Source organism: Lathamus discolor, chromosome 2 (genome assembly GCF_037157495.1).
Source record: "Lathamus discolor isolate bLatDis1 chromosome 2, bLatDis1.hap1, whole genome shotgun sequence".
Taxonomy (NCBI): domain Eukaryota; kingdom Metazoa; phylum Chordata; class Aves; order Psittaciformes; family Psittacidae; genus Lathamus; species Lathamus discolor.
Window position 1 is genome coordinate 159,877,264 of NC_088885.1, and position 24,762 is coordinate 159,902,025.

General features: G+C 58.8%; 5 protein-coding genes across 10 annotated transcripts; 2 read left to right on the top strand and 3 right to left on the bottom strand.

The window, feature by feature from the left end:
- The first annotated feature begins 277 nt into the window (after window positions 1-277).
- TIGD5 (tigger transposable element derived 5) lies at window positions 278-3,270 on the top strand. The gene has a single exon (XM_065669082.1). It carries the CDS (start codon window positions 408-410, stop codon window positions 2,196-2,198), a length of 1,791 nt encoding a protein of 596 aa, XP_065525154.1. The 5' UTR covers window positions 278-407; the 3' UTR covers window positions 2,199-3,270.
- Window positions 3,271-5,010: 1,740 nt separating this feature from the next.
- On the bottom strand, window positions 5,011-9,124 carry PYCR3 (pyrroline-5-carboxylate reductase 3). Of its 2 annotated transcripts, none has more exons than XM_065669084.1 (6): window positions 9,016-9,124; window positions 7,975-8,039; window positions 6,972-7,151; window positions 6,394-6,546; window positions 6,185-6,277; window positions 5,011-5,396 (listed from the first exon to the last, which is right to left on the bottom strand). In XM_065669084.1, the coding sequence occupies exons 1-6, from the start codon at window positions 9,095-9,097 to the stop codon at window positions 5,214-5,216; spliced, it is 756 nt and encodes a 251-aa protein (XP_065525156.1). In that variant the 5' UTR covers window positions 9,098-9,124; the 3' UTR covers window positions 5,011-5,213. The 2 variants fall into 2 exon arrangements, with proteins under 2 accessions (XP_065525156.1, XP_065525155.1); XM_065669083.1 differs by having other exon boundaries at window positions 6,394-6,606.
- Window positions 9,125-9,785: 661 nt separating this feature from the next.
- Window positions 9,786-13,582, top strand: LOC136009008 (protein brambleberry-like). Of its 2 annotated transcripts, none has more exons than XM_065669085.1 (9): window positions 9,786-10,477; window positions 11,187-11,268; window positions 11,349-11,438; window positions 11,547-11,969; window positions 12,055-12,157; window positions 12,399-12,460; window positions 12,629-12,735; window positions 13,013-13,089; window positions 13,227-13,582. In XM_065669085.1, the coding sequence occupies exons 1-9, from the start codon at window positions 10,277-10,279 to the stop codon at window positions 13,336-13,338; spliced, it is 1,257 nt and encodes a 418-aa protein (XP_065525157.1). In that variant the 5' UTR covers window positions 9,786-10,276; the 3' UTR covers window positions 13,339-13,582. The 2 variants fall into 2 exon arrangements, with proteins under 2 accessions (XP_065525157.1, XP_065525158.1); XM_065669086.1 differs by having other exon boundaries at window positions 10,393-10,477; window positions 10,955-11,268.
- An 86-nt stretch (window positions 13,583-13,668) lies between these two features.
- On the bottom strand, window positions 13,669-18,710 carry GFUS (GDP-L-fucose synthase). 4 transcript variants are annotated; one of them, XM_065669089.1, is made up of 11 exons: window positions 18,520-18,706; window positions 17,139-17,300; window positions 16,944-17,058; window positions 16,592-16,720; window positions 16,445-16,518; window positions 15,546-15,679; window positions 15,338-15,402; window positions 15,087-15,153; window positions 14,930-15,009; window positions 14,649-14,748; window positions 13,669-14,102 (listed from the first exon to the last, which is right to left on the bottom strand). In XM_065669089.1, the coding sequence occupies exons 2-11, from the start codon at window positions 17,285-17,287 to the stop codon at window positions 14,047-14,049; spliced, it is 969 nt and encodes a 322-aa protein (XP_065525161.1). In that variant the 5' UTR covers window positions 17,288-17,300; window positions 18,520-18,706; the 3' UTR covers window positions 13,669-14,046. The 4 variants fall into 4 exon arrangements, with proteins under 4 accessions (XP_065525161.1, XP_065525160.1, XP_065525159.1 ...); XM_065669088.1 differs by having other exon boundaries at window positions 14,930-15,153; window positions 18,520-18,710; XM_065669087.1 differs by lacking the exon at window positions 18,520-18,706 and adding an exon at window positions 17,447-17,913 and having other exon boundaries at window positions 14,930-15,153.
- A 5,402-nt stretch (window positions 18,711-24,112) lies between these two features.
- On the bottom strand, window positions 24,113-24,445 carry LOC136009462 (feather keratin 1-like). The gene has a single exon (XM_065669454.1). The coding sequence runs from the start codon at window positions 24,425-24,427 to the stop codon at window positions 24,113-24,115; it is 315 nt and encodes a 104-aa protein (XP_065525526.1). The 5' UTR covers window positions 24,428-24,445.
- Between the last annotated feature and the right edge of the window lie 317 nt (window positions 24,446-24,762).

Sequence of the window (24,762 nt, forward strand, 5' to 3'; positions counted from 1 at the left end):
GAAGGAAGCAGAGAAGGGAAGGGACGAGACACGGACCCCCACCTTATCACGGAGTGGTACAACCCAGGAGCGCCGCGGTGCTGCGGCGCCCAATACAACAAGGAAAAGTGGGGGGCGGGGGGGGGAGCGGAGAGAAGCCACCCCTCTTTTCGCAGAGTGGTACAACCCAGGCGCGCTAGTGGTGCCGCGGGGGAGAGACCAATAGAACAAGGAAAAGGGGGGAGAGCGGAGCAGAGCAACTCAATGGGGGGGTTACGCACATGCGCGCTGCGCGGCGCTCTGCCTCACCGGCCGGCTGCGCTCCGGAGCGGAGACAAAGGCCCCGGTTATAACGCGCACCCCCCCCCTTACACACCCCACACCCCCCCCGTTTACTCCTCCGGTTCCCCCCGGTACCGCTGTGGCGTATGGCAGCGGGCACGGCTCCGTGCCCGGGGGGGACACCGGAGGCGGGCGGGGGTATGGCGGGCGGGAAGCGGGCAGCAGGCGCTGCCGGCGGCGGGGTGACGGTGAAGATGTCGCTCCGCCGCGCCTACTCCATCAAGGACAAGCTGCAGGCCATCGAGAGGGTGAAGAAGGGCGAGCGGCAGGCGTCGGTGTGCCGCGCCTTCGGGGTGCCGGGCGGCACGCTCCGGGGGTGGCTGAAGGACGAGGCGAAGCTGCGGTGGTTCCTGGAGCAGCTCGGCGGGGAGGTGGGCACCCAGCGCAAGAAGATGCGGTTGGCCAACGAGGAGGAGATCGACCGCGCTGTCTACGCTTGGTTCCTGGCTCTCCGGCAGCACGGGGTGCCCCTCTCCGGGCCCCTCATCCAGGCTCAAGCTGAGGCCTTCGCCCGGCAGATCTACGGTCCGGAATGTACCTTCAAAGCCAGCCACGGGTGGTTCTGGCGCTGGCAGAAGCGCCACGGCATCTCCAGCCAACGCATCTACGGTGAGGGTGGGCTCCCCGCCGAGCCCGAGCGGGCTCCGGCTGCGTGCCCTGAATCCCTGCCCATCCCGGCTTCCGACGCCGCAGGGTACGGGGATGAGCAGATCTACAACGCCAACATCACCAGGCTCTACTGGAAGCTGCTGCCGGGGCAGACGGGTGAGGTGACGGCTCGACGACGACCGGCTCCCCGCGAGCGTGTCACCGTGCTGCTGGCGGCCAACTTGACCGGCGCCCATAAGCTCAAGCCGCTGGTGGTTGGGAGCCACCGTGACCCCCCCAGTCTCCGGCACCACAACCAGGATAAATTCCCTGCTTGTTACCGCTACAGCCCCGAAGCCAGGCTGGGACCGGCGCTGCTCCGGGCTTGGTTCTTTGAGGACTTCGTGCCGGGTGTCAAACGCTACCTGCGCCGGAGCTGCCTGCAGCAGAAGGCTGTGCTGCTGCTCAGCTCCGCGTCACCCTCCTCTAGGACAGGCCCTGAGGAATCACCCCCGTTGCAGACACCCGACGGCTCCATCCGTGCTCTTTTCCTCTCCAAAGGTCCTGCTGGGAGCGGCTCAGCCGGAGGGGGAGGCCGTATCCCGGCACCGTTGGAGCAAGGGGTGGTGCTGGCCTTCAAGCAGCTCTACAAGCGGGAGCTGCTGCGCTTGGCTGTCTCCTGTGCTGCTGGTGGCTCCGGTGGGCCCATGGACTTTGTGAGGTCTTTCCTCCTCAAGGACATGTTGTACTTGGCCGGACTCTCCTGGGATCTCATCCCTCCTGGCTCCATTGAGAAGTGCTGGTTGCTGGGGCTCCGTGCTGCCTTTGAGCCCCAGCCTGGAGAGGAAGAGCATGGAGACCCCTCACATGGGGAGGACGGTGGTGGGGACAGCAAAGTCTTTAGTGACTTGACCCATCTGGCTGCATTGGCCTACAAGCGTTTGGCTCCTGAGGAGGTGGCTGACTGGTTGCACTTGGATGATGCAGCCCCGGGTATGGAGGAAGACAATGGGGAAGAGGATGCTGAGGAGGAAGGTCCTGGGGGTTATGGGGAAGAGGAGGATGAGGATGAGGAGGCAGCTGCTGGAGATGGAGGTGGCAAAAGGGGTGGTGAAGGAGGAGACACCTTGTTGCCCACAGCTCGAGAAGCTATCAAAGGCCTGGAGACGGCGCTGCGCTGGCTGGAGGGTCAGGACCCCCGGCAAGTGGGGCCACTGAAGCTGGTGCAGCTCCGTTCCCTCATCAGCATGGCCCAGCGGCTCCACCATGGCAGCAGCCCCCATTCCTAGGGCAGGGTGAGCCAGGACCTCTTGGCTACCAACCACCACCCCACTTGGGACAGGGAACAATGGGGCTGGGGACACCCTGGTTGTCCCAGGGTGGATGTACCAGCGCTCCTCACCCCTCCATCACGGGGCTCAGGAGGTCTGAACACCCCTGGGCTACCACAGCTAAGGGTGGGGGATACAATTTAGGGCTAATGGGTGTGTTGTGTCTTTTGAGGGTTGTTCCTCGCTGAAGAACATTGAGGAGGTGCTATGGGACTAAGCAGTGGTGGCCCCCTGGTCACCGGCACTACTAAAAGGGGGTGGATGTCCCCAACACTGCCCAGTCTTCCCAGTTCCATGGGGAGAAGGGGTGAGAGAGGAATGTGAGGAGCCAGGATGTTGGGGGATGTTGCACTAAGTAATTGCCTCTATCTTGGCTGAGGTGGGCGCATCCAGATGGACAGGGACCACTCCTGGGGTGCTGGAAGGGAAATGTTCTGATCTGGAAGAGGCTGGTGATGCTCTTCCCAGTGCCAGAACAGAGTGCTGTTAAGCTGGGGAGGTTTGGGGCTGGTTTGAGACAACTTTCTTCATGCACTGCACTGGGGATAAGGACACTTGGGTGGTACCCGAGAAGCTGCGGTTTCCCAGAGCGGGTCACCTCCATCATTCCCGTCCCAGCCCAGGAACACCACAAAGACCTGCTGAAACATCACCAGAGCATCCTTGTGAAGCTGAAAGCTCTGGGGTTGCAGGCTCAGGTGCCTCATCACTGGGTCTGTGGGGTGGGTGAGGCTGAAGGAAACAGCGCGTGGCACAAGGGAGATGTTCCTCATGAGTTGAGGTGGGAGCAGGGAGGATTCCCAGCATTGCCTTGACATACTGGAGGCATCAGATGTGAATTTAGCAGCTCTTGTTCTAATTTAGATGAATTTTGGGCCTGCTCCGCCAAATTATTGACAGGAGGAATGAAACCACCCATAACCCATCAGTGCTGCCATGTCCTGTGGCAGCAGTGGGGTGGGTGCTTCTGCTTGTTGGGTCTTTGTCTCAGAACTTCAGTTTATGAAAATTAAATGGATTTTTATTCCCACTTCGGTGCTGTTGTCTGTAAAGTCACATGGAGCCATGGGGGTGGCACAAAGGGGACTTCCATGTGCTTGTGTCCTGTGTTCAGCCAGCTCTGGGAGGTGAGGACATTGAACCATGGAATGGTTGAAGGGAGCTTAAAGCTCCTCCAGTTCCAACCCCCTGCCACGGGCAGGGACCCCTTCCACTGGAGCAGGGTGCTCCAAGCCCCTGTGTCCAACCTGGCCTTGAGCACTGCCAGGGATGGGGCAGCCACAGCTTCTCTGGGCACCCTGTGCCAGCGCCTCAGCACCCTCACAGGGAAGAGCTTCTGCCTAAGAGCTCATCTCAGTCTCCCCTCGGGCAGGTTAGGGTTGGAACTGGATGATCTTTAAGGTCCCTTCCAATCCAAACCATTCTATATAATGGTCCATCCATCAAATCCATCTCTCTAGTTTAGCAGCAGGAATGTTTTGTGGGACCATATCAAAGGCTGATACCAGAATCAGCCAGGCTGAAAAAGTCCTTTAAGCTCATCAAGTCCAACCGTTCTCCAGCACTGCCACTAACCCATGGCACTGAGGGCCTCAAGTACACAGCTTTTGAACACTTCCAGGGACAGCAGAAGTCTATGGTAGATGACATCTGTAGCTCTTTCATGGTCCATCAACAGTCACTCCATCATAGAAAGCCACTTCCTTTGTCAGGCACAATTTGCCCTTGGTGAAGCCACGGTGGCTGCCTGAAATCACCGCCTTGCTTCCATAGGTTTCACCATGCCTTCCAGGAGGATCTGCTCCATGATCCTACCAGGCATGAGATCCCTCTTTTGAAGGCACTGAGTGCTGCCCTATTTCAAATTAAATTCACAGAATTTAAGCTGGTTTTGTTAAAACTTGGGCTTAGCAAACCATGAAGGTCACCAGCACCTGCCTTGGCATGACCCAGCAGCACCGTGAGGCTGTGGCTTCTCTCTTGGGTCGGTGCCACTGGTATTTGGGATGATGGTATTCCTGGAGACAGGACCTCGAGGAGGATGCATGTACCATCAGCATCCACGATGTTTTGCCTGGAAGAAGCTTATCTTCAAAGTGCTCTGGAGATCACCACTTAACTGCATCCGTGCAGGTGCCAGGACATGCAGAAGGCTCAGATCTCGAGACGGGCAAGCTTTGAGGTTCTGCCCTCTGGATGTGCAGCACCCCAGAGCTGAGAGAGGGTCTGGGCTTCCATCCCACCACCTCACTGCTGGGCCCATCTGCAGGACTGTGATGTGATGCTGGTGCCTGGCTGCGGTGGGAGGTGGAGGTTCTTTGGCTGCTTGACTTCTCACCCATGTTTTTGGGATGCAAAAGCAGCTTCCTGTTCATGCACGCACCTCTAGAGCTGAGCAGAGGAGAAGGAATCAGTGTCCATGAGCACGATGAGTTTGGAATCAAAGTCCTTGTCTGCTCTCACCCCAGAGCATCATCCTACCAGCTCCCCACTTCTCAAGGTCCTTTGGCATCCTCAACAGCACCTTTGATGGTCCTTGGCTCCTGTTGTCCCCAAAACCCCATTCCCAGTGCAATACATACCAGCACAGTTCTGGTGAGCATAAAACCTGCATGGCATCCGCTCCATACTTGGTAAGCACAGACCCAATGCGGCATCAGCTCCATCCCTACTGCCCCAAGGACCCATGACTGTCACCTCCCCGTGGAGATGACCCCATGGTGGCTGCAGTAGCCCTATGAAGACAGAAAGAACCAAAAAGAACCAAACCTGCCATGGTGCTGCCCACTTTTATTTGGTCCCAGTCTTGCAGAGGTAGCGTATGGCATGGACATGGCTCCACACCATCTCCAACCCCAACGAGGGTCTCCTGGGGGTGTCAGGGTCCCCCTTGCTCCCTGAAGGGGTTCGCTCTGGTCTCCATCACTCCTCTTGCTCCACAGGGGATGAAGGGGCTCCTCCCCAGCCCAGTTCTTAGTCCTCAGCCATGCTGCGTGCCCGGTTGGTGGCTGCCTCCACGGCGTTCATGACGGTGGCCCTCAGTGCGCCCTTCTCCAGCTGGTGCAGTGCATGGATGGTGGTGCCGCCGGGTGTGCAGACATCTCCACGCAGCTTCGCCGGGTGCTCCCCTGTCTCCAGCATCATCTTTGCTGCACCCTGCAACAGAAGGACATGGAAGTGCTGGAGCAAGTCCAGAGGAGGCCATGAGGATGATCAGGGGCTGGAGCAGCTCTGCTCTAGAGCCAGGCTGAGAAGAGAAAAGCCTTCTTCTCCAGTCTGGAGAAGAGAAGGCTCCTTAAGGGGAGACCTGAGAGCAGCTCCAGTGCCTAAAGGGGCTGCAGGAAACCTGGAGAGGGGCTTTGGACAAGGGCCTGCAGGGACAGGACGAGGGGAATGGCTTGAACCTGCCTGAGGGGAGACTGAGATGAGCTCTTAGGCAGAAGCTCTTCCCTGTGAGGGTGCTGAGGCGCTGGCACAGGGTGCCCAGAGAAGCTGTGGCTGCCCCATCCCTGGCAGTGTTCAAGGCCAGGTTGGACACAGGGGCTTGGAGCACTCTGCTCTAATGGAAGGTGTCCACTAGACCTCCAGGAGGTTGGAACTGGTTGAGCTTTAAGGTCCCTTCCAACCCAAACCATTCTATGATTCTATGAGAGACCAGGGTGGGTCAGAGAGAAGGGGACCCCCCAAGTCCCCTTCTTGCCTGAGCATTGGATGTCAGCACCCTCCCATCCATACCCTTGCAGCGGGGGACAAGGTGCTGAAGCATCCTTCCCACCACCATGCACTTTGCTATCTTCTGGTGGCCTCATCTTTGGTTTCAAGAAGGGAAACCAAGGCAGGACATCACCCAGCACCTCCTCCCTCACTCTGCCACCTCGCTGGTGCTGCAGGGCAGGAGGGAGAGGAGCAATGCTGGGTGTCCCCAAGTGCCATCTCCCACTCACCAGCAGCGTCTGAGCCGCAATCCTGCTGGCTAAGCCACCCGGCATTCCCATCTTCACTGCTCCTTCAGCCATCGCCTCAGCAAACAGATAGACCTGGGGCAGAAGAACATCAGGGGTGAGCATGGTGCAAGGTGGAGAACCCCAGACACCAACTCCAACCCCACAGGGGTGGGATTTCTCCTGGCGTCCCATGTCCCGCTGGGGCTTACATAGGCTACCCCGCTGCCACTGAGGCCGGTGTGGATGTTGATGTAGGATTCGGGGACCTCCTCGCAGAGGCCACAGGAGGACAAGAGGTTCTTCAGCAGGGAGGCTTCCTCGTCACCAGCACCACTGCCCCGGGCGAAGACCATCGCTCCTGCCTGCACCACACAGGGCAGGTTGGGCATGAGCCGCAGCACCTTGGTCCCGCTGGGGAGAAGCTGGGGAGAGATGGGGATGGGAGAAGGGTGCCAGCTCCAGAGAGCACCCAAAGGTGTCGTGGGACACTGATGGGTATCATACACTGGGGCTGGTGGAGAGGCAAGGTCCATAGGGTAGGACTTGGGGAGGGACATGGGACCATAGGGACAGAGCCACAATGGCATGTCCTTCTCCATGGTGAGGGAAGAGGAAGAGGAGGATGAGAAGGAAGAGGAAGAAGAGATGAAGGATAAGGAGGAGGAGAAGGAAGAGGAGGAAAAAGGAGCAAGAAGAAGAAGAGGAGCAGGAGGGAGAGGAATAGGAAAAGGGATAGCAAGTGGGATAGGATGAGGGATAGGAAGAGGAAAAGGAGGAGCAGCCTCACCCTCTGCAGTGTCTGAAGGGTGACACCGGCCACCAAGGAGACGATGATGTGGTGTGGTCCCACAGCAGGACGGATCTCCTGCAGCACACCTGGCAGCACGTGGGGTTTGGTGGCCAGGATGACCAAGGTGCTCTCCTGCAGCACCTCCAGGTTGCAGTGCGTGGTCCGACAGCCCGACTCCTGCCCATGGACAGGGAGAGGTGTCACAGCCTGGGACCCACCAACCCCACCATGGGGACACAGTTTGGGGACCTGCTCTGGCCACAAAACCACTGCCTGGATTTCACCCAGAGCTGGCATGGAGAAGCCAAAGCTATGAATGGGGGAAAAGGGTGTCCTGACACCATGGTGAGGGGCACCTGAAAGAAGCGTGACCAGCAGGTCGAAGGAGGTGATCCTGCCTCTCTGCTCTGCCCTCATGAGCCCCCACTTGCAGCACTGTGTGCAGTTCTGGTGTCCTCAGCATAAGAAGGACACGGAGCTGTAGGAGCAAGTCCAGAGGAGGCCACAGGGATGATCACGGGCTGCAGCACCTCCTGTGTGGAGCCAGGTTGAGAGCACTGGGGCTGTTGAGCCTGGAGAAGAGAAGCTGCGTGGAGACCTCAGAGCAGCTTCCAGTGTCTGAAGGGGGCTACAAGGGATGCTGGAGAGGGGCTCTTCATTAGGGACTGTAGTGATAGGACAAGGGGTGATGGGTTCAAAGTGAAACAGGGGAAGTTCAGGTTGGAGATAAGGAAGAAGTTCTTTACTGTGAGGGTGCTGAGGCGCTGGCACAGGGTGCCCAGAGAAGCTGTGGCTGCCCCATCCCTGGCAGTGTTCAAGGCCAGGTTGGACACAGGGGCTTGGAGCACCCTGCTCCAGTGGAAGGGGTCCCTGCCCATGGCAGGGGGTTGGAGCTGGGTGAGCTTGAAGGTCCCTTCCAACCCAAACCATTCCATGGTTCCGTGTCCCCGCCGCCCATGGCCACCAAGCGCAGTGATTTCCCCCCTGTGCCCACACTCACTCTCCACGCATCCAGGTTTTTGTCCGAGGGAGCACTGGCCAGGATGCTGCTGGCTGGCACCTTCCCTTAGGAAACACAGGGACAAGGGTGAGTGAGCAGATGGGGTCTGATCTCAGCCTCTTCTCCAACCCCAGCCCCCTCAGGACACGGAGCAAAGGGAGCCAGGGCCAGATCCTGCCATGGGAAGAGCTGTGGGTACGCCATGGGTCAGCACGGGCACCCACGGGGCTGGCACCCAGTTGTGCCCCGGGGCAGTGACAAGGGAGGTGACCCCAAATACAGGGGCTGTCTCCCAGCTTGTGAGTTACAGCAGAGCTGTCCCTGCCCCGGTCATGGGGCATGGTACCCAGCGAGGAAGCCAGCACCACACTGTCCCCATGTCCCCACTCCATTCTATGGGTAAGGGACCCTGGGGAGGGCAGAGACCCAAGGAAGGGAGCCAGGATCAGGCTGTGCCCATGTCCCCACACCGCTCTATGGGGCAGGGACTCCAGGGAGCGGGACAGGACAAGGCTGTCCCCCCACTGATCAATGGGCAGGGACCCGGGGGAAGGCAGGGACCAGGGGCAGGGGGCCAGGACCGGTCTGTCCTCATATCCCACCCCAGTCTATAGGGCAGGGACCCCAAGAAGGGCAGCGACCCCACGGAGGGGGACAGGACCAGGCTGTCCCCATATCTCCCCCCAGCTCCATAGGACAAAGACCCACAGGAGGGGCCAGCACCGGTCTGTCCCCATGCCCCCCCGCTCTATGGGGCAGGGACCCACAGGAGGGGCCAGCACCGGTCTGTCCCCATGCCCCCCCCCCGCTCTATGGGGCAGGGACCCACAGGAGGGGCCAGCACCGCTCTGTCCCCATGCCCCCCCCCGCTCTATGGGGCAGGGACCCACAGGAGGGGCCAGCACCGGTCTGTCCCCATGCCCCCCCCCCCGCTCTATGGGGCAGGGACCCACAGGAGGGGCCAGCACCGCTCTGTCCCCATGCCCCCCCCCGCTCTATGGGGCAGGGACCCACAGCAGGCCCGGGCCCCCCAGCCCGTACCGGCGCGCAGCAGCCCCCGGGCCAGGCCTCCCGCCATGCGCCCGGCGCCCACGAACCCGACGCGCACCTCCGCCGCCTCCATCGCTCGCTGCAGACCACGCCCCCCTCAGCGCCCATTGGCTGCTCAGTGCCCTCCCCCTGCGCCCTATTGGTGGACCCTGGCTCATAGGGGGCGGGCCCTAGGCCGATAGAGGGGGGGGGAGGGGGATATTGACGTAGGTGCGGGCGCGCCCCCTGGGGGCGGCGGTTGTGAACGGGGTGCACCGCGTGTAGGGCGACACCTACCGGCGGCGGCGGCCGCCACCAGCTCCGCCCCCCCATTCCGCCCCATTCTGCCCCATTCCGCCCCTTTCCGCCCCTTTCCGCCCCATTCCGCCCCATTCCGCCCCATTCCGCCCCTTTCCGCCCCTTTCCACCCCATTCCGCCCCATTCCGCCCCATTCCGCCCCATTCCGCCCCTTTCCACCCCATTCCGCCCCATTCCGCCCCATTCCGCCCCTTTCCACCCCATTCCGCCCCTTTCCGCCCCCCCATTCCGCCCCATTCCGCCCCATTCCGCCCCATTCCGCCCCATTCCGCCCCTTTCCGCCCCTTTCCACCCCATTCCGCCCCATTCCGCCCCATTCCGCCCCATTCCGCCCCTTTCCACCCCATTCCGCCCCATTCCGCCCCATTCCGCCCCTTTCCACCCCATTCCGCCCCTTTCCGCCCCCCCATTCCGCCCCATTCCGCCCCATTCCGCCCCATTCCGCCCCCCCATTCCGCCCCATTCCGCCCCTTTCCACCCCATTCCATCGTTCTCCCTTCTTCCTCCCTTTATCCCCATCCCTTCCATCCTCCTCCCTTTATCCCTCTCCCTTCCATCCTCCTCCCTTTACCCCCATCCCTTCCATCCTCCTCCCTTTATCCCTCTCCCTTCCATCCTCCTCCCTTTACCCCCATCCCTTCCATCCTCCTCCCTTTATCCCTCTCCCTTCTATCCTCCTCCCTTTACCCCCATCCCTTCCATCCTCCTCCCTTTATCCCTCTCCCTTCCATCCTCCTCCCTTTACCCCCATCCCTTCCATCCTCCTCCCTTTACCCCCATCCCTTCCATCCTCCTCCCTTTACCCCCCCTCATTTCTTCCCCTATCACTCCAAGCTTGGGCTGCCCCTTATACCCCTGTGTGTGCTGCCCCCCCCCCCAAGCTTGTCCTTGTATTTGGGGCATCACCTCCCAGCCTTTTGGGTCCGTCCCCCCCCCCCAGGACCACCCCCCATTATGCTGCTGCCCTGGAGCTGCTGGGCTCTGCTGCTCCTCTGCACCACAGCCAGGTCGTTTGGGTGCCTGGGCCTCAGCACCCCGCAAGTGGAAGTGAGGACCCCCCCCAGTGTCCGTTTCAAGGTGACCCAAAGGGATGAGCAGCTCCAGGATGAAGCCTCACACAGGGTCCCGTCACCCCCGGACTTCGATGGCCATCAGGTGTGGTGGTGAGGCTTCTGCTCCACGGCTGGGAATGGGGGTCCTTGGGATCCCCCACCCTGGGTACTCCCTTTGCCAGATGTGGGGTGCCCTGTGTTGGCATGGGATGGGTTTGGGGGTGAAGGCCGAGTGCTGGGGTGTCCTTACGCTGTTTCTCTTTATTTTGCACCCAAAACTAACCGTGTTTTACCCCTCATCACCTTGGCTGTGCTATCAGCACCCATGGGTGACTCCAGTGCTGCCATCATGGTGCAGCTCGAGTTGTCCCACAGCAACCTCAATGAGGAGGAGGTATTGAGCTGCTGGTGAACCTGTTCCTTGTAGCTGCAGAGCCTGAGGAGCACCCAACCACCTCTGCTCAGCCTCCCCTCCTCATTTTGGGTCAAAACCAGCCCTGTTTAGTCCATTTCCCTTGTTGCAGAATGAGGTTTCCACTACCAACCCCCTTCCCACCTCCATCCTTCCTTGTTTCCAAAGGTTTTTTCCAAGTCTCTTTCCCCACTGCCATTGGGATGGAGGTTCAGCACCAGGGGCTCATTTTGGGATGCCCATGGGGACAGCCCCTGTTGTACATGGGCATCACCACGGGGGGCTGTGGAGCCACATCCCATCATCGCCACCACAATGTTGACGTCGGGAGGGGCAGGGTAAGCCACCGGATGGGGGTCTGCAACCATGTCTGGAGACCCCCATCCACCACAACCTGCAGGAGCCGGTGCAGGATGAGACCCCCAGCAGCAGCGAGCAGCACCGGCTGGCCCAGCTCATGGAGGACATCACCCAGAGGATGGGTAAGAGCCATCAGCAGGATGCTGCTTCATCCCTGTGTCCCACTCCGGGGACCAACCCAACCTCTTGTGCATCCCTACAGGGCGGATGAGCATCCATGCAGCTCCAGGACATCAGGTTGTCCTCTCCAACGATGAGCAGCAAAAAGCTCAGGATGCCTTTTCCAAAGGAGGTGGGAACGTGGCAAAACCCCATTCCCAGCTAGTTTGTGCACCAGGACACCCTTGGATGCAGCTTCTCCAGCTCATCCCAGCTCCATATCCATTTTCTCCACATGCAGAAGACAACCTGGACCTGCTCCTGGCTGAGCAGCGCCGGTTGGAGGAGCTGATGGACAAGCTGCAGAAGCTCAAGGAGAGCCTGGTGCTGATGCTGGCAGCTGTGAAGGATGCACGGAACCAGCTGGAGAGCCACCTACAGCACACCCACAGCACCCTCAACCCACGTGGTGAGGTGAGGATGGGTGCTGGAGCATGGATGGGTGCTGGTGGGTACCAACACCAGGCTCCTTGTCCCACAGGTCAGGACTCAAGTGTCATCTCCACCTGCATCCTCTATGTCTCCTACTTCATGCTGCTGGTCTCACTACTGGCTCCCACAGTGCCCCGTGTCACCATCCTCCTCCTCTTCCTCATCTCCTGTGCTCTCAGTGGGGTCCTCAGCATCCCAGAGCTCTCCAGCCTCCTGGCCCTTGCTCTGGCAGGTGGGGATGGATATTGGGAGGGCACGGTTGGGGATACATCAACTTGGGGGTGCTCTGTCCTCTCCCACCCCTCTGTTCCCCACAGGGCAGTGGCTGGTGGCATTTTACAGTGGTGGTGCTGTGCAGGCACCATGGATGCTGCTTCTTCAGGAAGACCCCCATCACTGGCTCACCTCCACCCCAAACAGGTAGGAGATGGTTGGGGAGCACGGGCATGGCACCCTTAATTGCTGCTAGGACCCACCATTGGTCCCCAGGAATAGACAGGACACATCTTGATGGCTTGTCTGCAGCTTTTGGCCGCCTCATCCCACTTCCCTTCCCTATTTCTGGCCAAAGGAGGATGTAGGGAAGTTGGAGAGAGGGGTCATGATGGTGACACAGAAGGACCAAGATGATGGGGCTCTGGTTTTCCTTCTCCCCATGTAGGCAGTGTGGAACGAAGCTGTTGCAGGAGGAACTGGACAGGATGGAGATGAGCTGCCTGCAAGGTGAGAGCTTCTGGGCAGGAGGACATGGGAGAGATGCCCATGAGGTGGGGAGGGGGCTGGGGTCTGAAGCTCCAGCGTGTCCCCATCCTGTGCTGGGTCATGCCTGTTTCCCTGCTGTCCTGGGGACAGCAGTGATGGGAGTGTCAGCACCAATGCATGTTCCTGCAGAGCCAAGCCTGGAGCAGCCCTCAGCCATGGCAGGCAACCTCCCCAGCACAGCAGGACACACATCACCCACCCGTGGTGGCTGGAGGACAACGCTCAGCTCACGGAGGGTAAGTGTGGGGTGGGATGTACCCAGGTGGGGCCAGACCCTGCTCTTGGGGTCCCCTTGAAGGTCAGGTCCTCATCATGACCATACTCATGGGTGCAGGACAACCCATTGGGAGAGGGGCCAGGGCTGGGGACAAGACACACAGGGAGAAACTTTGGGTGGAAGGGGGTGTCCTGTATGATCCATGTGTCCTCAGGGAACAAGGGTCATCTCCTACAGGACAAGGCTGTCAGCAGGGATGGAGGATGCCCTGTCTAAACCCCTTCTTCTACAACCAGGAGATGCTGGAGGTGTCTGTGGGCACTGGGAAGCACTGGGAGGCCAAACCCTGCAGCCCAAGCAAGTCCAGTGACATGTGAGTCCCATCCATAGATAACATCCCTTCTCCAGGGCCACCAGGGGCTGGTGTCATTGTCAGTGACCTGACACTGGGGGGACAACCTTGCTGGGGAGGCTTTTTGGGGTGCTGATGAGTCTCTCCTCTGCTGTTAGGTCCTTGCTGTCCCCACAGTCCCTATGCCAAGGGCTCACCAGGGCTGGGCAGCGATGCCGGAAGAAAGCCATCCCTGGGCAGGACTTCTGCCATGTCCACGCCATTGATTGAACCTCATGCAGCAGCTTGGCCATGGGCTCATCTCCCCATGTCTGACCCTCTACTCCCTCCCAGAGGGGTTTTAAACCCTCTTTTGGCTCTTCCAGGTCCTGCTGGAGAGCACGTGGTGGTGCTCAGGATCCTAAAGGTGCCATTTGACGTGGGTATGGGACTGTTCTGCAGAGCAGATGTTCCTCATCCCACCACTTTTAACCTATTTCCATCCATTTTAATAAATGCCCTATTTACAGCTGGAGCTTCCCTCATTCTGGTGTTCCCCCATTCTGACGCTGGGGCTTTGGGATCATCTGCATGTGCCAAAACCAACAGCAAAGGCCTGGCTGCCATTCCTGTGCCAGAGGAACCCTGATCACCTTCCCTTTATTACAGCCTAATTACAGGTAATTAGTAGTGTAACCCATTAGAGCCCAGCCAGAGCCACCAGCTTCTTGGACACAGCCAAGGTGGTGGCTCTAGTTGGTTGCTACCATCTAGTCTGGGGTCCCAGCACCTTTTGGGGTGCCCAAACGTTCTTTCCACCTGCATTGAGCATCCCACACTGCTCCCAGCAGCAGGTAGGACCATGGTGGCTTCTCAGTGGGCTCTGGCAGCCCTCTTGTACTTTGGAAATGTCACTGTGTCCCCCCCCAGCCCCGTCCTCTGCCCCAGCAAAGGACAACCCTGAGTTGAAGAGGATGATGCCAGCGCAGCGTGGACCCGTCACTTCCTGGCGTTAGCGTAGTTGGTGCTGAACCAGGCGCAGGTCTCCTTCACGGCTGGGAGGGAGAAGAGGGGATAGGTTTGGGATTGGGAATGCAGTTTGGGCATGGAATGGTTTGTGTTGGAAGGGACCTTAAAGCTCATCTGGTTCCAGCCCCCTGCCATGGGCAGGGACACCTTCCACTAGAGCAGGGTGCTCCAAGCCCCATCCAACCTGGCCTTGAACATTGCCAGGGATGGGGAATCTACCACCTCTTTGGGCAGCCTGGTCCAGTGTCTCACCACCCTCACCATAAACAATTTCTTCCTCTTTTAGTTTAAAACCACTACAAAAGCCAGGTTGGATGGAGCTTGGAGCAACCTGGTCTAGTAGAAGGTGTCCCTGCCCGTGGTATGGGGTTGGAAGTAGATGAGTTTCAATGTCCCTTCCAACCCAACCCATTCTATAACCCATTACCCTTTGTCCTATCACAACAGGCCCTACTACACAGTCTGTCCCCATCTTTCTTATAAGTCCCCGTTGAAAGGATGGTCTACCCTGACGCCACCAAGGGTAACTGTGGTGGGTAGGACCTCGGGGTTTCATGGAAACCCCATCTCACCTTGCCTGAAGGGTGTGAACTGGAAGCTGGGCAGGTAGCGCCGTAGCTTGGCATTGCTGGCTGTCTTCTTGAACTGCCCATCGGCCTTGGTGGTGTCAAACTGGGATAGGAAGGGTTAAGGCGAAAGAACAGGTCTTGCTTTGTCCCACTGTGTCCTATGGGAGGGATGCTCTGGACCACAGCATCTTTCCTAGAGCCCTATGGATGCTGGTGGAAAGTGAGGTGCTGCCCATGCTGCAGCAGCCCCACGAACAAGGGGTCCAACCTGTGGTGAAGGATACAAGAAGCTCGCCCCTGAAGTCCATGGCCTCCACGATAGCTTCTGCTGCCTCCCTGATGGAGACTTCATCTTCTTCTCCCACTGCGGAGATGGGCATGATTGAGGCTGGTGGCCCCATCCTCTTGCAAAGGGGTTGAGGGGGGATTTTGGGGACTCACCTGACAAGATGATGGGCTCCACCTCATCGTATTCCCGTAGGACCCAGAGGAAAAGCCTGGCCAGGTCCTGTGGAAGAGCAAATGTTTTTTAGGGAGTGTCTATTGTCCCCCAGCCCTCCCATCTCAAGAGGACCAAGCCCTGAGGACGGCCAATGCTGCCCAGGACAACCCAGGTGGATTCTAATGGTCCCCTAAGCCCCATACCCTGCCCTCCCCAAGCCATGGGAGGAGGGTGGTCCCCAAGGCCATACCAGGGAGTAGATGAACTGTCTCCTGGGCTTGCCTGTGCCCCAGACGGTCAGAGCAGAGCCATTCTCTGTAGGAGGAAGGGAGAGCAAGTCCATGAGCATCAGAGCCACCTCCATTCATCCCAGCTACCCTGCAGAGCAGATAGGAGGGGACCCCCCAAAACAACCCAACCCTCCCCCAGAAAGCCGTGAGCAGTCCTGCTGCACTCACGTTTGGCCAGGTAGACCTTGTGGATGAGCCCTGGCAAGACGTGGCCATCCTCGATGTTGAAGTTGTCGTGTGGTCCAAAGACGTTGGTGGGGATGACAGCAGTGAAGCGGCAGCCGTGCTGCTCGAAGTAGCCCCTGGGTGAGAGCAGGGGAGGTCAAACAACCATGGTCACCCCCTCCTCCAGCATGGAGCTGTCTCCAGAAGCACAAAATGGTTTGGGTTGGAAAAAGAACCTTAAAGCTCATCGAGTTCCATCCCCTTCCATGGCCAGGGACCCCTTCCACTGGAGCAGGGTGCTCCAAGCCCCTGTGTCCAACCTGGCCTTGAGCACTGCCAGGGATGGGGCAGCCACAGCTTCTCTGAGCACCCTGTGCCAGCGCCTCAGCACCCTCACAGTAAAGAACTTCTTCCTTATATCCAACCCGAACTTCCCCTGTTTCAGTTTGAACCCATCACCCCTTGTCCTATCGCTCCTTTCCCTGATGAAGAGTCCCTCTCCAGCATCCTTGGAGCCCCCTTCAGACACTGGAAGCTGCTCTGAGGTCTCCACGCAGCTTCTCTTCTCCAGGCTGAACAGCCCCAATGTTCTCAGCCTGGCTCCATACAGGAGGTGCTCCAGCCCCTGACCATCCTCGTGGCCTCCTCTGGACTTGCTCCAACAGCTCCATGTCCTTCTTATGCTGAGGACACCAGAACTGCACACAGTGCTGCAAGTGGGGGCTCACCAGAGCAGAGCAGAGAGGCAGGATCACCTCCTTTGACATGCATCTCTATGTGCTGAGCCCAGGTTATCTCCCCCAGCTCTGTTTTATTACTGGGAATCCCATGGAATTCCCTTTGCCCTGATAACCGATGGGTGCTTACATCCTACAAGGGCTCTCCCATCTGTTCCCTCATACCTGTTCTGGATGTCAATCATCCTCTTGGCATAGGAGTAGCCAAAGTTGGAGCTGTGAGGTGGCCCGTTGTGAATCTGGGGATGACAGAGCAGAGTTAAGCAGGGCAGGGACCTCTTCCGGGCTGTGCGTGGTGATAGAGATGCTCACCATGGTCTCATCAATGGGATACGTTGTCTTGTCCGGGAAGATGCAAGTGGAGAGGCAGGAGACCACCTTTTGCACCCCTGTCTCATACGCTGAATGCAGGACGTTGTCATTGATATGGATGTTTCTCCTCTAGGGATGGAGAGGTGTGGGGTGAGTCCACCAAATCCCACCAAATCCAAGCTCTGTGCTCCCCAGAACCCTGCACCCTATGGGTAATAACTCATAAGCAGCTCCAGAAACCAGAGGAGACCTGGTTTAGCCTTTGGAGCAGAGCAAGCCATGTCCCTATTTCCCACTGCGGGGCTGCAGCACCCACAGGGACCCTGATAGTGTCCATTCCCCGGGTGCTCACCCAAAAATCCAGGTTGTAGCGGATGTTTTTGAAGAGACCTCCAACCATTGCAGCCAGATGGATGACATGGGTGGGCTTGTGCTGCTCAAACAGGGCTTTGGTCTCTGTGGCACTCCTGAAGTGGGAGATGCTGGGGCTCAGTGGCGTCAACGGAGGAGGTTGGAGGCTTCCCAAGGGAAAACCCCATCAACTCACGTCAAGTCGGCGTCTCTGGAGGACACAAAGATCCACTCCTCATCCGGCCGCCCCTCTCCATCAGCCACCACCTTCTCAATGGCTTTCCCCACCAAGCCAGTGCCACCCGTCACCAGGATGCGTCTGGCCACTGGCTCCGTCACCTCCATCGTGGCCAAAACCCTGTGGGGGATAGGGGGGAAATAAGCTGGGGTCACCTTGGGGTTCACCTTGAGGGTCCTGGCTATGGACCACCGAGCTCACCCCCACCCTGGTGTGGGCATCCACGAGCATCATGCCCACAGGATCGATTTTAGGGGGCCCTTTACCCTCTTCTTCCAGCCCCAGCAGGAAGGAAAGAGGAAGAGGGGAGCCCGGTGGTGCCAGGCCAGCAGAAACTCGTCAGCTCTGGTTGCTAATGAACGAGCTGGTTGGTGGCCCCACGGGCTCCTCCTGTGGAGGTGGCACCTGGGCTGGAGCCAGATACTGCCACGTTGTGACACACAGCATTGCCTGGCCTCCGGAAAGGGAGTTTCACCCCACACCCCCCATGACTCGGTCCGAGGTCTGCAACCCAGATCTCCCCCTGCACCTCAGACCTCAGGTCTGCACCTCAAAACCCCCCTGTACCCCAGGCCTGTGCTCCAGTTGTCCTCCTGTAACCCAGGAATGAGGTCTGAACCCCAAATCTCCCCCTGAACCTCAAATCTCAGCTCTGCATTCCGTATCTCCCCTGCACCCCAAATCCCAGGTCTGAACCCCATGTCTCCCCTGTGCCCCAACTCCATGTCTGCACCCCACATCTCCCCTACACCCTAAAACCCCAGGTCTGCACCCTAGAAATCCTCTTCACCCCAAACCCCAGGTTTGCACCTCACACCTCCCCCCGTACCCCAGATCCCAGGTCTTCACTTAAGTCTGCACCCACACTTCCCCTTGCACCCCAAACGCCAGGTCTGCACCCAGATCTGCACCCCACAACTCCCCTGCACCCCAAACCCCAGGCCTGTACCCAGATCTGCACCCCACAACTCCCCTGCACCCCAAACCCCAGGTCTGCACCCCACAACTCCCCTGCACCCCAAACCCCAGGTCTGTACCCAGATCTGCACCCCACAACTCCCCTGCACCCCAAACCCCAGGTCTGCACCCAGATCTGCACCCCACAACTCCCCTTCACCCCAAACCTCAGCTCTGAACCCCACATCTCCCCTGCACCCCAAACCCCAGGTCTTAACCCCGTATCTCCCATGCACCCCAAACCCCACTCCTCCCCACCCCCCAGCCCCGCTCTCCATCCCTCCCCTCTGGGGGCCCCCCCACCCCTGCACCCCCCAGTACTCCCGTGGGGGGGGGCTGCCCCCCGAAACGCTCCTTGGTGGGGCTCGGAGCTCCGTCTCACCCCGGAACGGGGCTCGGCTGGATTCGGCTCGGCTCGGCTGGATTCGGCTCCGCTCGGCTCAGCCGCTCAGCTCCGTTCGGCGGGGCTCGGCCGGGCCCGGAAGGGCCTGGCGGGGCTGGGCCCGGAGGGGCTCGGCTTTCTCGGCCCGGCTCGGCTGCACTCGGCTCGGTTCGGCTCTTCTCGGCTGTCCTCGGCCGCACTTCCTGCTGCCGTTACCGGGCGCCGCCGCTCGGCTGCTCGGGAAATGGAGTCTGCGCCAGGGAGCACCGGGAGCGGCCGCAGCATCGGGGACGCCGTGAGCACCGGGACCTGCTGCAGCATCGGGACACCGTGAGCACCGGGACCTGCTGCAGCATCGGGACACCGTGAGCACCGGGACCTGTTGCAGCATCGACACACACCGGGACCTGCTGCAGCATCGGGGACACACCGGGACCTGCTACAGCATCGGGGACACACCGGGACCTGCTACAGCATCGGGGACACCGTGAGCACCGGGACCTGCTGCAGCATCGGGACACCGTGAGCACCGGGACCTGTTGCAGCATCGACACACACCGGGACCTGCTGCAGCATCGGGGACACACCGGGACCTGCTACAGCATCGGGGACACACCGGGACCTGCTACAGCATCGGGGACACCGTGAGCACCGGGACCTGCTGCAGCATCGGGGACACCGTGAGCACCGGCCACTGCTGCAGCATCTGGACACACCGGGACCTGCTGCACCATCGGGGACACCGTGAGCACCGGGATCTGCTGCAGCATCGGGACACACCGGGACCTGCTGCACCATCGGGGACACCGTGAGCACCGGGATCTGCTGCAGCATCGGGGACACCGTGAGCACCGGGATCTGCTGCAGCATCAGGACACACCGGGACCTGCTGCAGCATCGGGGACACCGTGACCTGCCACCGAGCCGAAGACACAGGGACCTGGGAAGGGAAAGGCAACGGGAAGTGGGGAAAGGGAAGGGAAAGGGAAAGGGGAAATGGGAAGGGAAAGGGAAGGGGGAAATGGGAAGGGGGTGCAGGTTCCCTTCTCTCCTCCCTGACACAAAGGGCTCATCAAAACGGAATTCGATGGGAAAAGGTTTAATCATCTGTAATGCACTTAAGCTGAGATTAAAAACGAGCCGAGTTTTCCTGATGGGGTGTGTGTGTGTGACCGGGTCTCCCCAAGCCCCATCCAATCTGACCCTGAACACTTCCGTTTGTGGGGCATCCAATAGACGAGCCAGGGCAATGGAAAAGGCTGAGGAAGATGTTACAGGTGCTATGGGGAGCTTCCTGCTGCTTCCCAGGTGCTTTGGGCACCACTTAGGGATAACCGTTTTTGGCTGAGCTCAGCTGGGCAGGTCTTCAGCATGCCCCAAACCAGAGGACAGCCCAGGAGCTTGCAGAAGGCAGAGTAAAGCTTGGCCAGATCCCATCACCATCAGAGAAATGCTGCTTCGTGACGTGTGGTTTCCATAATGAAGCTTCTTTGTGGGTGACCTTTTTGCTCCAGTTTGGATTCCAGCCCCGCTCCGTGCTCTGCCTTCCCCATTTCTCCGAGGAAAGTGAGGCAGATAGGTATGAACTGCCTGGATGCAGCCCATCCTAGCGTGGAATGTGAGGATGCTGTATGGTTGTGGTCAAGCTCCAGGAGCCCAGGTGAGACACACCAGCTCTAAGCATCCCTCTCCCACTTGGATTCCACTTCTATGGCTCTTTTTTAATGCAGTAAACCCCTTTCCAGGTCATGTGCCTCTCTTCATGCTGCCTTCAGTCCATTTTATCCCAAGCAGCCCAGCTGCCACCAGTTTCCATAGGGATAGGGGCTGCTCCCCACCAACATGCAGCCTCTTGGCAATGGGGACAGGCTTGCAGAGCCCCAAAGGGGAAGGCTGGGATGGGAATGGGAGTGATGGCCACAGCTTTTCCTTGCTCTTGCTAACATTGGGTGGTTTCTCATAGTGAATATGGAGAATTTCTGACTTGGGTTGGGACAGGAATGAATCTAACTCCTTGGAGACTCATAGTTCATGGGACTGGGAGGAGCTGCTGTGCAAGAACATCCTTGCTGTCATCACATTAGGTTCTGCTGAGTCCAGTCCTCTTGAAGGAGGGAGACAAGGGAAAAGTCCATGTGTGGCTGCAACCACAATGGGGTTTGGGTGCTGCTTTGAGATACGGGTGGCTGAGAGTCCCATTAGGACCTTCTTCACATCCCTCCTGCTGCCTGCCTAGCTTAGGGTCTCCTGGGGATGCGGCAACCAAACAGACCTGGATCCCCAGGCTGGATGGGAGAGGCATGTGCTGGTGCTGGGCAGAGGGCAACGTGGCTGTGAGCCTCCTCCCAGTGCTCCCTTGAACCCGTCTGAGCTGACTGTGCCCAAAATAAGCAGCTCTGGAGCAAGTCTGGGCTGAGACACGCTGTGAAGCATGAGGCAGACATCCCGCCGGGCCTGGCTGCTCGGGCATGTCGCAGGGCTGCAGGGAGGTGAGATCCTACACCCATTCCAGTCCAAGGGCTGATGTCAAGCTGGATGGACTCCAAAGGGAACAACTATGGCTCATAAGAGCTGGTATTCCTTGGCTTTGTCTTCTATTAGTTAGACATGAAGAGGAGCTGAAGTAAGCCCCTCAGTGAGGCCCCGCATGACCTGGCAGTGCGTGCTCACAGCCCAGAAAGCCAACCATATACTGGGCTGTGTTAAAAAGGGGTGTGAGCAGCAGGTTGAATGAGGTGATCCTGCCCCTCTACTCTGCTCTTGTGAGACCCCACTTGCAGCACCGTGTGCAGTTCTGGTGTCCTCAGCATAAGGAGGACATGGAACTGTTGCAGGAAGTCCAGAGGAGGCCACGAGGATGAGCAGGGTCTGGAGCAGCTCCTGTATGGAGCCAGGCTGAGAACATTGGGGCTGTTCAGCCTGGAGAAGAGAAGGCTGCGTGGAGACCTCAGAGCAGCTTCCAGTGTCTGAAGGGGGCTACAAGGATGCTGGAGAGGGACTCTTCATCAGGTACTGGAGTGATAGGACAAGGGGTGATGGGTTCAAACTGAACCAGGGGAAGTTCTGGCTGGAGATAAGGAAGAAGTTATTTCCTGTGAGGGTGCTGAGGCGCTGGCACAGGGTGCCCAGAGAAGCTGTGGCTGCCCCATCCCTGGCAGTGCTCAAGGCCAGGTTGAACACAAGGGCTTGGAGCACCCTGCTCTAGTGGAAGGTGTCCCTGCCCGTGGCAGGGGTTGGAGCTGGATGAGCTTCCAGGTCCCTTCCAACCCAAACCATTCCATGATTCTATGAATATTTCAGTGCTACCAATAGCCCTGGAGACTGTGAGTTCCTGTCTCAGCCCAGAGCTCACCTGTTTTGCAGGAGCATTTTATAAAGTGAAAAATAAAAGCAACTATGGAGAAGGAAGAGTGAGTGGCACTGAGGATGAGTGGTGATCTCTGGTACCCAAAGATCTGAGGTTGAGGGCCACAGCTGTGGGAAAGAGATGTAGGAGTGTGGTGCAAGTGAATATCAGCACACCACCAACTCCTTCACCATGCAGCCCCGCAGAGCCCCATCTTCACAGCAAACAAGGATCACAGGCTTGTTCCTTCACCTTGGCCCCATTGCCTCATGCAGGACCTTGTTGAGCCAAGGTGCGGAGGATTGTGACCTCACACTGGGGGCTTTCTGTGTGACCTCAGAGCAGAGGGAGGGTGGCTTGGGGGCCCTGCAGAGGTGGTCCAGAGATTCTGCAGCAGGGAGGAAGAGCGGTCTGAAGACCTCCTGCACTACTGGACCCTGCAGTGAAGAGGAGCTGGTGGCCTGAGCATCCCCCCAGGGAATCAGTTGTGGACCCCACAGCAAGGTGAGACTGGGGACTCTGGCATGGGTGGAATGGGGACCTTGCAGCCAGAAAATCAGTATAACAAGGACCCACATCTGGGTCAGAGGAAGACCCCAGAGCAAGGAGGGTGCTGACCTGGGCACCCTGCGTGAGATACCCAGGGTCCTTGCAGCAAGGGGAGGAATGGACACTCTACTGGTCCCTGGTGAGCATCACCTGGAGTTCTGTGTCCAGTTCTGGGCTGCCCAGAGAAAGACATGAAACTCATGGAGCAAGTCATGGTGCCTGGGAGCAGTTCCAGTGGCCTGCATGCCCTCATATCATGAAGAACATCAAGAGGTAGTTTCTGGGAAAGTAGAGGCTGTTGAGATTGAAAGGTCAAAAACCTGGTGTTGATGACATTTGTTAGGGCGGGCAGTAAGCGTGATCAAAGCATTAAAGAGGTTTGGTGTTGTCAGTGAGGTCATCCCATGGAACTTGTGTGCTGTGGTTTGTGGGTGCCTTGTGAAGAGCGGGACCCATGTCCTTGCAGCCCTGTCAGGCTGGTCTGGGCTTTGGAGCTGTGCTGGCCGTGAAGCGCTGCCCTTCCATCTCATTGAGTCCCTCCCCGCTTTGATGCCAGGTCACTAAGTCTGTCTTCAGGCCTGTCCCTTCTCGCTGGATGAGCTCTGTTGGTGTCTATGTGTCCTTTGTGCTTGTGAGGTTTTAGCTGGTTGTGGTGGATTTATGTGGAAAGCTCTTGGTAGCCATTGGGCTGCTGTGGTGGATTCTGTAAGAAGATGCCAGAAGTTTCCCCCATGTCTGATAAAGGCTGTGGGAAGGACCCACCTTGGGTAAGTTTGTGCAAGGCTGTTTCCCCTGGAAGGGTCCCCACGGTGGAGCAGGGGAAGAGTGTGAGAAGCAAGGAGTGGCAGAGACGTGAGGTGAACTGATCACAACCCCCATTTGCCCATCCCTATGTGCCATTTTGGGTGAGGGAATATGTGATTCAGGAGGCAAGGTTAACCATGAAGAAGGTTGGGGGAAGGTGTTGGATTGTTCCTGCACCTTGTCCCTAGTGCCCCATGCAGAGCCCCATTGAGCTAAGGTGAGGAGGATTGTGACCTCACAGTGGGGGCTTTCTGTGTGACCTCTGAGCAGAGGGATGGTGGCTTGGGGGCCTCTGCAGAGGTGGTCCAGAGGCTCTGCAACAGGGAGGATGGTGGTCAGGAGACCTCCTGCACTTTTGGACCCTGCACTGAAGAGGGGCTGGTGGCCTGAGCATCCCCCAAGGAATAATTTGTGGACCCCATAGCAAGGTGAGGAATGAAGAGGAGGCTTCTCAGGCTGGGATGCAGAAGAACTTTATTGAGGTAAAAGAGTGAAAAGATAAAAGCCCCAACTGGAAAGAAGAGGGTCTGATGTGCAAGTAGAGTGACCATCTGTCAAGGTCTTCTGCTTGCAGAAGACTATGCCAGAGTATCAAGGTCTTTCTGCCTTGCAGAAGGAGCAGATCCATGAAGTTTCCCCCAGTGGTTTTTGCCGCTTGAGATGTTTTTCACAGCAGAAAGTACAGAACATCACCAAAGGAGTGATGCAGAGAAAGAAGTGGGAAAAGAGGAGGGTCCATGCACTATGGAACAAACAGGCTGGGCTTCCTCTCCTGAGATTAGAAGCAGTTGTGGGCAGGTCCACACATCAAAACCAGCCCAGAAGAGCATCCTCAGTCCATATCCTTGCTTCTCGAATGTACGTGAGTGGTTTCCTGCGTGTTGTCAAGGGCCCTTAGCAGATGTTGTATCCTCTTCCTCTGCCATAGCAGCCCAGGCCCCCGTAGCCGTAGCCAAGGCCGTAGCCGAAGCCCCCAGAGGAGATGGGCACTCCCTGGGCGCTGAGGACGTTGCCCACGGCAGCGGATGAGGAGGATCCGACGGCGGTGCTCTGGGGGAAGGAGCTGAGGATGGGTCCTGGCAGGGTGACCAGCACGGCGGGAGGCTGGATGACGACGCGGGAGTCCTCGCACTGCCTGACACAGGGCTCGTTGCAGCTGTTGGCCAGCGGGGTGGGTCCGCAGGGGCTGCAGAGGTCGGAGCAGGCCATGTCTGTGGTGTGGAGGGGCCCTGGCAGGGGACAGGAGAGGAGAGGGTGTGGGGAGAGCGGAGGGCGTGGGGGTGCGAGGGGCGGTGGTGCAGGAGGGCGAGGCAGTGGGGAGGCTGGTGTGGGGCTGTGGGGCTGTGGTGCTGGGGAGGCTTGAGGGGTGCTGAGGCTGGGGCAGAGCGTGCTGGAAGAGCCGGGGCAGGGGGGCAGGAGCAGAGGGCAAGGGGCTTGAGGCTCACCTTGTTGAGCGCGCAGGAGAAGGCGTCAGCAGAGGCGAGTGAGGGACAGAGGCGCTGGGCCGGCTTTTATGCTGGTCCCCGAGGGGCGGGACAGCCTTT

Bases quoted from the DNA above. Each gene is read 5' to 3' on its own strand.
- TIGD5 (XM_065669082.1), top strand. From the start codon at position 408: ATGGCAGCGGGCACGGCTCCGTGCCCGGGGGGGACACCGGAGGCGGGC.
- PYCR3 (XM_065669083.1), bottom strand. From the start codon at position 9,097: ATGGAGGCGGCGGAGGTGCGCGTCGGGTTCGTGGGCGCCGGGCGCATG. The intron at 6,607-6,971 runs GTGAGGCTGCTC...ATCTCTCCCCAG, and splicing joins CCCTTCAGACACTGCAGAGG to CTTCTCCCCAGCGGGACCAA. The intron at 6,278-6,393 runs GTAAGCCCCAGC...CTTCTGCCCCAG, and splicing joins GTGGCAGCGGGGTAGCCTAT to GTCTATCTGTTTGCTGAGGC.
- LOC136009008 (XM_065669085.1), top strand. From the start codon at position 10,277: ATGCTGCTGCCCTGGAGCTGCTGGGCTCTGCTGCTCCTCTGCACCACA. The intron at 11,269-11,348 runs GTAAGAGCCATC...GCATCCCTACAG, and splicing joins GGACATCACCCAGAGGATGG to GGCGGATGAGCATCCATGCA. The intron at 13,090-13,226 runs GTGAGTCCCATC...CTCTGCTGTTAG, and splicing joins CCAAGCAAGTCCAGTGACAT to GTCCTTGCTGTCCCCACAGT.
- GFUS (XM_065669088.1), bottom strand. From the start codon at position 17,287: ATGGAGGTGACGGAGCCAGTGGCCAGACGCATCCTGGTGACGGGTGGC. The intron at 15,680-16,444 runs GTATGAGGGAAC...GCTCTCACCCAG, and splicing joins ATGATTGACATCCAGAACAG to GGGCTACTTCGAGCAGCACG. The intron at 15,154-15,337 runs GTATGGCCTTGG...GCTCTTCCACAG, and splicing joins GACAGTTCATCTACTCCCTG to GACCTGGCCAGGCTTTTCCT.
- LOC136009462 (XM_065669454.1), bottom strand. From the start codon at position 24,427: ATGGCCTGCTCCGACCTCTGCAGCCCCTGCGGACCCACCCCGCTGGCC.